The 12,351-nt window shown below is 35.4% G+C and overlaps 1 protein-coding gene across 1 annotated transcript; it reads right to left on the bottom strand.

The window, feature by feature from the left end:
- Positions 1-9,299: 9,299 nt before the first annotated feature.
- LOC110857452 (protein odd-skipped-related 2) lies at positions 9,300-10,416 on the bottom strand. Its single transcript, XM_022106048.1, has 4 exons — positions 10,260-10,416; positions 10,029-10,118; positions 9,689-9,860; positions 9,300-9,600 (listed from the first exon to the last, which is right to left on the bottom strand). Exons 1-4 carry the CDS (start codon positions 10,414-10,416, stop codon positions 9,300-9,302), a joined length of 720 nt encoding a protein of 239 aa, XP_021961740.1.
- Positions 10,417-12,351: the final 1,935 nt, after the last annotated feature.

Genomic DNA, 12,351 nt, shown 5'->3' with positions numbered 1-12,351 from the left:
AAAATATATGGTGATCTAAGTCAAAAGTTATGTGCTTATCTGTTTGTTGCATATCCACAGTGAAGTAGAATATTGCTCAGTTACCTGTTTAACTTATCTTTGAGTTCGACATATGAATGTAGAAGAGATAACTTATCAACACTTTATTTTAGTAAGTCATGCAGAAAAAACAATTTGTAGGTATATTACATTGTGAAACCTGCACAATTGATAAATGATTGATTTGGTTAGATGATGCGGAGATGTCCGTCTGCATGGGCGATAAGTTGAGAAAATAAAGAATTTTGCTAATATTTATATACACATTTCCAAATTATAAAATGTGTTGGAAAATGGCTATAATTTTGGTATTTACCCTGTAACAAAATACATACATATAGCCACTATACAAAATCATAAAATTGCTTGCATTAGATTTAACATTCGCAATATATTATTTAGCTCCGTTCTGCAATTTACTAATAAGCCAGTTTAATTATATCGTTGAAATTCTCTAATATCAAACGTTCTACAAACACTTGGAAATAAATATTTAGTTAAAAATGCAGGTTTGTCGTGCTATCTCAACACAAATGTAATTAAGGTAGCACTAACACTATACTATCCAGCTCAAATATTTCGTGGAGTATTGTTCTCTTATCTATACAATAGATATCCATTTAATCTCTGCAAAAATACGCTGTGTAAATACGGTAGCTAATTTAATCATACTGCCCATTGTGAATGAGAAACACTTAGTGCTCGTATTCAGTAAGGTTTTGCATTAATAAATAAATTTTGAATTGCACATTCTAGGAACACTAGTTTTGGGTGACCCAGACTACGCAATATATTCCATGTCTTTTTTAAACGTGGTTTTGGTACGTATGAAACAGGAATATGCAAAGTCGACAAGGCCGACTTAAAAATATCTAAGCCATACATTCTAAACGTCAGAGGTGGATAATTAATTTCTGAAAATGATTATTTACAATTTTCGTACATTAATTTATTAAATTCGTGCTGAAGAAAATTACCAAGTATATAAATTTCATTTATGCATTTAATAGATATGCGCTTTTAAACAACATCAGTGTTGTCGCGTTATATATGATTTTTGTGAGGTGGGGTGAGATTTGGGTAGGAAAGTTAAATATGTAAAATTTGCCGTCAGTCGCATTATTTAATTTGCTATGTCTGCCTGTAAATTATTTTTCCTCTCCAAACTTGATAACCTTCAAAATATGACCTGTAATTGTGTGTGTGCGTGTCCACCTTGTGATTGGTGTATTTAATTTAGAGTCGGCCCCTCAGGCCGACTCTCAGGCCGACAATAATAATTGTGCTGAGGTTTTGACATTCTCATTCTTGTGCTCGAGGAGGAATATTCGGCCCAGTCACATTCTAAATTAGAGAATCGTCCCCATGTAATAATAATTTGAAACTGGGACCAATAAACCCTAAATTGAGTGAATATTAATCCTCCTCGTTTGTCCTATATGCGCCCAAGTTATTTCGCCAAGTCGCCACCACCACCGCCATCGTCACACACACAGTTGCACATCACACACACAATAATAAGTCGCCCAGGTCTTCTCACAAATCGCCAGCCATCACCATCACAAAGTTTATGTTATTTTGCAACAATCAGCTATAAATAGTAATACGGTTACTGTTACAGAATGAGTATAGTTCGATGTTTCTCAAAGTTAGCCTACTCATTTCTAGTAATCAGAGATTTCGTTAATTAATAGTTAATCAGAATAGTTATAAAAATTTGTCTAAAATAGTAAGTAAGTATTGTATCTACACTATATATAAAGCATTGTAGGTCCGGAAGTAAGATACTAGCTAAGCAAGTTGCCCCAGTGTAAGAATTAGTCACTCGTTGAAACTCTTTAAATCAACGAGTAGGGAATTCTTTCACTTTTCCCGACCAGATTTCAAAAGCAGTTTACAGTTGACAATGAGGCTCCACAGTCGACAATGAGGTTCCAAACGGAGCAATAACCCTTATAAATTATATATTAGTAAGAAAAAGTTAGTAGACATGGCTACCTTTTGACATATAGCATAATTTGTAATTTAATTTAATGTGTCCATTAGTTAAGTATGGGTCGTGGATTTGTCGAGAATCCACGAGTGGTGGTGGCGCAGGTTGAGAGGGGCAATTCGTGACGGCCACGCCATCTCGGTAAGTGTAATTTAGTATGAGCAGCGTGAAAAGAAGGAAGGAAGAAAGAGAGAGTGTTGTAGTTGCCAGCCAGCCAAGTGGAAGCAAATAATTAATCACTCAATATTTAATTAATTAGTACAAATTAAGCATTATTGTCGATTGTATCAGTAGTTAATAAGTGTTTGAATAAAAACCAGTAATTAAAGAGAATTTTCTGGGACTTTTGTTGACATTATTTCTACATTGAGTGGTGCATCGACATTAGTAGTGAAGTAACAAGTCAGTTAGTTAGATAAAACTCTACGACGCCGAAGACAAGGGATTTACGACCCCAAAGTTAGATAAGTGAGCTATAGTGAGCGGCGCCGTAACAGTTACGATATGCAACGCTGATATTCATAGTAATCAAGTAAATTTAAAAAAAATTGTATAAAATAATATGTACCTAAGATGAAAACTTCTAACTGGAAAATTATTAATTAACTAAGAGCTATGGCAATTATAAATTATCAATATATATTAGCTACATATATAAATCTCAAATATTTACCAACAGCAGTATACTTATTATATGGTTACAATCCACGGAATCTGCTCCAAGGGGACTATATACTGCCCGCGTGTGCCAAATCTTGGAGAATTATCACAACCCTCCACCCCTTTTGGCGTCGGGTTAGTAAATTCAGCTCGATGGAAAATACAGGATATGGATAAAATTATTCTACTCTTCAATAATTACAAAAACATATTCTTAAACAAGTGTAATAGTTTTAAAGAACTTTATTTCATAATGTATCATTTGTAGCATTGTAGACCCCTTACCCCAATGTTAAATTCAATCCCATCGCATCAGAATCGCTACCAATGTCCATAAATCCTCAATGAAATCGCCATTCTTTGCAGACTCATTCAACGTCTTGCGTAAGCATGAGTCTTCAGGTGTGTTTTCAAATTGGCGCGATCGTAATAAACGCATGCGCAGAAAGCGCATTTGAATTGCGCCACTTCCACACACAGGGTTTGGTGTCTATCTAGTGTTTGAAATTGATAAAATCCTTTCCCGCATTCCGAACACTGGAACGGTGCCTTAGAGTGGATGGTTCTAAACGGATTCAGAAAATTTGTTGCCATGAATGTAATATTTTGCAATTTCGTTACTTCAGGAAAATGAGATCCACTTAATTATTTATACATGTGATCCTGCAGATATTCCTCCTTGCTGAAAACCTTCCCACAAATATCACACAAAACTGGATACTTGAACTGGAGAGGGGACCCTAAAGCTGGATATTTCTTTTCGGTATGGGTCTTCTCGTGTGTCGCCAACAAACAACCATCAGAAAACTGCCATCCGCAAAAACTACAAGTAAAAATTGGTTTTTCCGGACAAGTTGTTGCTTCTGTAAAATGGAAGTTAATTTTTAAATATTGTGTTTCAGCTAAATTGATTGACCATTATTTAATTTATAAGAATATTTCTCTAAAATCTGGTCACCATATGTATGATTAAAATAAATTTTTCTCACCACAATTTACGGATACCTCGTGTATCGGCAAGGTATCCAAATTCGGGACGACGTCTCCATTAGAAATCTTGAGAACAGACACTGACATAAAAATTGGAGCATTTCAAATAAGTCTATAAGTTACTAATATGGTATTCTACATTAATGTATGAATGAGAATTTCAAACATATCGTATACAAATTTTCATCCTCGATGAATAAATAATTTACCTATTTCCTTTCTTCCAATTCGGTTTCCCAAAGAGATACTGATTCGTGCTGCCAAAATCAGTACCCCTAAGCCCATTAAGGCTATTAATTTCAAAAACATTCCCACAATATTTCGAACATCCGCCGACACCCCACCATCCATAAATTTTCTCTCCACAATTTCGTCAATTAAGGAGAAAATCAAACCATACATCAAAACAATGAGACCAATTAATATCCCTACAAAGGCACCAAGACAAAATATAAACACAGTAAGAAGTTTAGCCTCAGAAGACTCCATACTTTTGGGAGCATTCATACTTTTAAAGAAACGGTACCGACTTGAACTAACTCTTAGAGGATAGTAGCGTTAAAGTGTTTAAGTAAGACAGAGACACTAAGGTTTGGGAATGGCGCCGAAAAATTGTCATAACTCCACTAATAATTTATAAATTTTCAAAAAAATTGCATATGTTTATTACCAAAGTGTCCTGTCTTGAAAATAATTAAATTTTTAAAGATTCAATTCCGTCTTCTTCGACCAACTTTATTTTCTTCGTGAGATTCTACCTCAACATATTTCCATTTCACTATAACCCACAATTTAATTCAAACAACTCCATGCCATAGTTTTTGATAAATATTAATCTCCACTATTAGTGCTTCCGCAATTGAGATGAATATGGATGTAAAAAATATATAAAAAATTGTTTGTATATTACCACCCAGTGAAATTTTCTTAACAATTTCCCTTTCCCTATGCTGCACAAGAGTTTTAACCCTCGCGGTTATATTTAACCTGTGCGGTGTCATCATATGAGGCCAGTCCTCTAGAAGTTGGATAATCCCAGCAGTAAACAGCTTTCCAAATATGTGCGGAGTAACGGATATCCCCTCAATTTCGAATTTCCACCCTGACTCCAATGACAATATTGACGACTCCGATTTGAAAAATTTAATCCACGGATAGTGCCTCTCAAAGTATCGAAGTTCCTTATCAATTTCTTGGTCGTACAGGACTAACGCCGTTCTCCCACACTGTACGAGAGCAAGTTCAGTATCCCATTCGTTTTCTAGATATCTAGTTTCTGTAAAATTTCCATAATATGGATGCGGAATGTGCCACGGATCGATAAAATCAAACAACTTGAAAATTTCCATCAAGCTCGGAGAAGGCACTTCTCCCAACTCCAATTTTGGCAAAATTATATCAATGTTCCCCCCTAATTTTGAGTATATTGTTGTAACAAAAGCGCTTCCCGAATCAGAGAGTACATTAAATACATTTTCCTCAAATGACTGCGGAAGAATAACGAAGTCACTATCCGGGTCGAATCCCCTGACTGAAGTATTTCGCAAAGCCTCGAGAGACCGAATCACATCGTCTATTGAAGACCGCCAGCTGGCGCTGGGGTACACGAATTTTCGCATGGATTTAATCCAATACCATGCTAAAGCGTCCGTATATTTCGTATATTTTGTAAGTCTACTAATATAACAATCCGTATTTCCCACCTCACACCCTGTTTTCGTCAACTGGTCGAATTTGGTCATAGACCTTGACTCTAACGGAGACGATATTGAAGTAATGCTTAAACCCAGGTAGCCGGTTGTTAGAACTGGTACGAGAAGGACAAAAAATAAAAATAGGAACTTAAACGCAGAAATTCTGCCAATTCTGATACTGATATCCGTCGGTTTCTCTAGCGCGATGGATATAACTACCAGCTGAGCGAATGACATCGCTTCAAGATATCCCCATTTCAATTCATTGGTCAAAATAGAAACAAAAACAGCTCCAATAATTACAAAAGTTGACACTAAAACGATCCAAACTTCCATCCGAAATGGTTTCAGAAGTATTTGAAATAACAATTCTTCTCTCGAGTAGCACGTCATGAAGGAAAACCCTTACTTGACAGTTGTGACATAAAGTACATGTGCAGATGGTATCTCTCTGTAAATATCCATGATTATCCCTTCTCTATATGTAAATTTCTCATCGCCTCTGCGTTCCCGACTTACATCTTCCGACACGCTTGTATCGTAGGCTTTACCATATGTGAAATTTCCTAGACAAACAAGACTGAAGAACAGTACGGCACGTGGGCGATATAACTGTTCACGAATAAGGTAGAACGGATCTTTGCTGTATGCTTCGCAAGATTCTTTTAAGCTATAATATCCATGTAAGTTAAGGAACGATCTTCTATTCGTCCTAAAATACAAGATCGTCGGAGGTTCAATCAAATCCTTAAAACAAGAATGATTTATAATTGCTTGTTGAACATGACGAGTGCTGAGTTCGGTTGAATTGATACCGCTGAAAGAAATTTGTTTGACTTGATACCACTTATCTTGCTTTTGTGCCAATACTAAATGCAGTATAATTGTAAATATGGACGAACTCATGTCACCATCGTTCATAAAACGAGTGAAGTCCAACTGCACGCGTATTAAAAGTGAGATATGCAAATTGGTTTTTTCATTATCTCCATGTCGGTAATATTTTGAATATATAAATTTATAAAAAATATCTGTCTGGTGACTGGTTAAACGGAAAAATTCATTAGCGGACAATTCTTCTAGTTTTCTTCCGAAGTCGGACTTTTGCGTGAGTATGACGCCAATAAAACAGAAGGCTGAGGTATGGAATTGTGCCTTTTGTGGAATTTCATGGATCCCGCATCGATTACTGTATTGATTTAATTCTGGACCGAAGAAGGATGTCCACGTTGTGATATTTATTTGTGGAAGGTGATAAATGTAAATTCCTTTCTTAGATTGAATAGGGGACGATAGTATATCCGAATTTTGAAAATTATTGTGGTGTGCTAAAATTAAGTGGCAGTCGGGATCCAAGTGTTGAAATATGGATTGAGTCAGATTTATGGGAGAAGGCTTTAGTTCCGTGGAAATCTGGCAGGAAACCGCGCAAATAAAAATATGGAACACACAAATGTTCAAACGAGGTTTCATTATTAAAGATATAAATCGTGAGATGTGATAAGGTTCTAAGGTGAGAATAATAACAAAAATCTTTGCCAAGATTGTTAATCCTTCTTGTTCCTTACTTAGGAACTTCAATACGATACCACGGGGGTCTAGATATCTCAAACAATTAGTAGTTTCGACACGCCACAAAGACAATTTAAGTACTCTTAACAATTAACATTTTAGTTTCCCGTACGCTCAAAATATCCTTCACAACTGGTTGATTTATTTATCGGTCAAAACTTTCCTGAGTATTTTAATAATACGTATCGTCCTACTAATCCCAGAATAACATAAGCGCAGTCTATGCTTAAGTCATCAACTGCACTTGTGCTGTTTTGGAATTAGTACGACGAGACCGCATGATGCCCATAGTGATATGGCAGATTTTACATTTACATTTTTCGCACTTTTAAGTCGAGAAAAATCGTATACTTTTGTGGTTACGGGCTTACTTAGTTATTAATTTTTAAGCCAACACATGGTTTGCAGCTTGTAAATTAATATTTTGTAGAGTATTTACTACATCAGGAATGCAAAAGTCGCCTTCTCACGAAAGTATGATATATAAATAGATAAACATATTTCAAACATACATACGTAGAGAATACCAGACAGTCTATCCATTATAGAACTAAAAACAAGGATTGCATGTTATAATTTCGAAGACACGAACAGAAACAAGAATTCTAGCACGAAACCATATCTAATATGATGAATACATTAACCTAAATTAAGCTTCATGCAAAAACATTGTAAATTAAATATTATATTTTATTTACTACTATATAAATACAAAAAGGAAATTTCGAGATGTATTCTCTATATTTTGTACAATTGTCCTTAACACAAAGATATATTTGTGTGTATAACCATTCATGTTACTCAAAAAACCATGTAGATCTACTTCCCAACTTTCCCCAGGGAATGGCAAAGCTCTAATTTCGTAACCATTTCGCTAAAGCTTACGTAATAAGTTGCGATGCTAAATAGCACAATGTCTGCAGTATAACCAATCGATTTTCAACTAAAAATACTAATAAAAATAAAACCATACACGTGGAGGGTAGCTTCTACACTAAGTACTTGCAATATGTTAAGTATTTATGCACAAATCTATGTATCTGATGAAATGTACGTAATCGAAATTTTTTTACATGAAATTCACTACTTTAAATGTGACAGTATATATTGAAAGTGTTATTGCGGTACTCACTTTCATAAATATCTACAAATCCCAGCAAATGCAGTATTTATATAAGAGTAGCCAAGTCTCCGTCTGTCTGTCTGACCGGAACGCTCGCATCACTTCACTCAAACCACATCACTTAAACCGCCTACTCCCGATTTTCCTACCGCCAACCGCCTATAGGATAGTTCTTACCTCTTACCGCCTACTTTGTAGCCGTATATTGGTCGACGGGTCAAGAGACAGATATAGAGAGAACGGGCTAAATCTCGTGTTATATAACACGGGAACTTCTAGTTACTTACATTTTTTTTTATATAAATACATACTTTTGGCGAGAGCTAATATGAATAACCAATACATCTTGGCCGCTTACATGAATTACTCGTGCACACATCCTTTCACACAATATTGAGTACCGGCATGGGTTTAGTGACGAAATATTGACATGTCGAAGCAGTAATGAGATATGGATTAAATTCATTACACCCAGAAATGTTTACAGATTTGTAAATTCTGAATTTTTATTGGTTCGCTAAATTTATATAGATATTAAAGTGAGTATTTAATACCTATAAACAAATGCTGCATTTAGAAAATCTAGAAATTCGTGGCTTATCCGATTAAATGCAATTTGGCACATTAATGCATATGTCAAGCAAATTAAACCAAATATCTATTTTTTTTAAATATCCGTATCCTTAAAGTATTTGACGAATGTCTACGCTTATTCCAATTAATCCAAAAACTAAGGTATAACTTTATTCGATGTAAAATCCCCTCGGGTAAAAACTACAAGAATTTCTAATTTGCCCAGCAAACACAATCCATAGTTACATCATAAAAGAATTTCTAAAGTACTACGCAATGTAACTCCTGATGCACTGCAAATGAAATTAACACAATTTGTAGAGTCATATAGGTTACGATTTTTGGTGGTAACGTTATACATATTGGTAGTTATTTAATACCAGTGGGTTAAAATTTCTACCGATATTGTAAAGATTGCTACCAAATCTTTATCATAATGTAGTACACGTTTTAACCAAATTGCAGTCATATACATTACGAATCCGGTAGAAATTTATTACCAAATTATTTGCAGTGTAATTATTACGCACATCTATTTTACTTTAATAAATCACTCAAATAATTTTATTAGAAAAAGACATGTTAAATATCCTCCCTGTTACAGCAACAACTGCATAAAAGAAAAAAAAAATCGAGTGCAAATATCTCATTACCATCAATATTTCTTAACTTCCGTGTCCGAGTGGTTAACGCCTGCCTCCAGTTCTACATAGGATAATAGTTCCTCTTCACCTGGAATCAATTTCTCAGTAGATTCGTCATACGGTCTTGTGTCACAGTGGATCAGGAGATGGAGACTCAAATTGCTTACATCATGGAACGCGCGTGCGCAGTGGGTACATTTGAACGGTGCATCGTCAACATGGAGAATCCCGTGTACCTCTAATGTTCGAGATTGGGAAAAACCTTTTCCGCATTGCGAGCACTTGAACGGTTTCTCCGTACCGTGAATTGGTCTACAAATATCCGGAAGATTTGTCTTCAAAATTTAGTACTGTTATGCAATCAAAATTTTACATACTTAATTGGAGCAACTTTTTATACCTGTGATTTCTTAGATCTTCTTCTTCGCTGTAAGTGTTCCCACAGATGTCGCAAGAAAATGGCCTCTCGTCAGTATGGGTCTTCTCATGAATTACCAAACTGCTACATTTTGTAAACTCCCTTCCACAAAAATTACAAGCAAAATTCCGTTTTTCTGGACATTTCTTACCATCTGTAAAAGTACATTTAAATATTTTAGAAAATTTATATTCCCACAGAAGTATAAATATTTTAACAAAACTTCACTTGTCATCTGCCTGATTATTATTTAAATTATTTTTACACAAATACCAATAAATACTGGGGCACAATAAATATTCATATAATAAATTATGCTCACCTGACTCCATACCTGGATTTGTTTCCGGTACAGGTGCGTTATCGATATTTATTGTGACATCGTCTTTTCTCGATATTTTGGTACTCGACCCTGAATTAATATTAGAACATGACTATTACATAATTTATAATAATATTAAATTATGCATCATTTCGTACAATAATTTTTAACTGCTAACATTATTTTTAAAGCAAATTTGTATTAAATTTTGACAATTTTAAATTAGCCTACCCATTTCATTTTCCTCATCCTGCTTTCCAGATAAGCAATGGCATATCGAAATGAGAAGTAAAAAGCCCATTGCAACCATCAGTTTTAAACAAGGTCCCACAAATTCACGAACATCAGCGGGTTTAAAGATCACGTCATCACCAAATTTCCTCTCCATGGCCTTGTCAATGGAGAGAAATATCAAGACACCCGCCCGCACTTAGGGCTTTTATGAATTAGTACGACGATATGTATAATCGATTGTGAATAAAATTTTATTCATACAACTTCTATATCTAAAGTCCTATAAAAATACTATTTTACTATAAATATTCATGCAGGAAAATGAATAAAAATAAAAATTTCGCACAAATTTATAAATAACCTCGCACATTTGATAGATGAGGGTAAAAATAAAAAAAATACATAAGATTAAGATCAAGAGTGAAAAACATAAGTTTAATTAAGTATGTAACTACAACCAACTATATTAAAGTTAACCAACAGAATTTATCCCATCTCAAAATTATCCACCAAGTTGTCGAAATTTTACTGTAACATTTTAACCCGCCTCTCCTCCAAAATCTGGTACCGCACATTAGGAAAAGCTGCTGCTACCCGGTCCAAAAACCTTGTCGAATCCTCCCCCACCCAACAATTACATTTACTCCCACACAATTCAATCATCCCTAGGTCAGCACATTTCACCCTAAATTTATAACCTTGTGGAAATTCCACATCAAATTCGCGAAGAGTTTCACAAACTGCCGTCTTTCCGGGATGAATGACCCGTATAAGAACAAGGTCACGATTTCCACCCAAGTTTCCCTACTTTGAATTCCTTTATTCCCCATTTTTGAAAATCCCACCCTAATTTTCTCCAAGACTGGGAATTGCGTCCCATACTCAATCTTGACACCTTGGGTGGCATCTGCAGTTTCAAATCGTAATTGCCGGGGCCTATTTCCATGTCCCGTCCATTCCTGGAGGCTAATTTTGAATACCCGTAATCTCGGCATTATTGGAATAAACAAAACTTTCGCCTGAAATCCTTTCATGACAAGATTTAACAAATGGACGTGAACGTTTTGCAGATTTGGAGCCAGCATTTTGAGAAGATTTGCCTGAACAGTGTTAGTCTTCTTAGGGATATGTGAACGCGATTTTCTAACTTATACCGGAATAAATGTGGATTATTTCTATGACGGGAAAGTTTTGGTGAACCAGAATGATTCAAGATCAGTCAGGCAATATTATTGATTTGTATATGTATCCGAGTATCGAGATATGTATCCTTCGTAGAGAAAGTGCGAAAAAAGAATCACATAAGAGACGAACATGAACATCCCATTTCTGCTGCTTTCATACGAAAGGGCACACTCCTGACCGTTCCCTGGAAGCAAAAACATGTCAGCTTTATCGTCCTTTTTAAAAAGAAAAGGTCTCACATTTTACTGTGGCGGCGTAAATGTGAAGAGCGCATCCCACTACAAATTGTGCGATTTGTAGAAGAGTTATTGCCATTGCTAATGGTCTCGGAATCTTGTATGACAAGGCCTACATTAAAAACAAAAATATTAAGGGAACCATGAAACAGAACTTGTACAAGCTTTCTGAGCATTCAGTACGAGTTTCTCATGTGAAAAAAATTAAATTTGCAGGCTTCGCAAATTTTAGTTAATTGGCTTGAAAACTAATTTGATTATGACTCGTCTAATCTAATCGTTTATATTTTGAAAATATACGAGCTCGCATTAAATATTCAAAAAATACTCGAATCCTCTTTTCTCAATCATACCGAAAGGGCGAAATATGTGTACATTATCCTAAAAAGTTTAAAAAAATACGTGTGTATCTGTACATATAGTAGTTGAAATTTTCGAAATTATAACTAACGAAGGAATTTATTCATACGTGTGCGCAAAAAGATTCATTGTGCCATAATATCGTAAAATAGGGTCGGTCCACGTCAATACCCATGATCGAGCGAGAGTCATGAGAGCGGAGATGTTGTCTCTCCACTCCGAGCGACACTACTGATGGTGGTGCTCACCAGCAGTGGGCGTAGCACGTACTAAGTTTTTAAATGTCGACGCGGTCAGGGCTACATTTT

The sequence above is a fragment of the Folsomia candida genome, unplaced genomic scaffold (assembly GCF_002217175.1).
Source record: "Folsomia candida strain VU population unplaced genomic scaffold, ASM221717v1 Fcan01_Sc018, whole genome shotgun sequence".
Taxonomy (NCBI): domain Eukaryota; kingdom Metazoa; phylum Arthropoda; class Collembola; order Entomobryomorpha; family Isotomidae; genus Folsomia; species Folsomia candida.
The sequence above is the reverse complement of the archived record's forward strand: the minus strand, read 5'-3'. Positions and strand labels throughout refer to the sequence as shown.

Bases quoted from the DNA above. Each gene is read 5' to 3' on its own strand.
- LOC110857452 (XM_022106048.1), bottom strand. From the start codon at position 10,416: ATGGAGAGGAAATTTGGTGATGACGTGATCTTTAAACCCGCTGATGTT. The intron at 9,861-10,028 runs GTGAGCATAATT...GTACTTTTACAG, and splicing joins AAATCCAGGTATGGAGTCAG to ATGGTAAGAAATGTCCAGAA. The intron at 9,601-9,688 runs GTATAAAAAGTT...GGATATTTGTAG, and splicing joins GAAGATCTAAGAAATCACAG to ACCAATTCACGGTACGGAGA.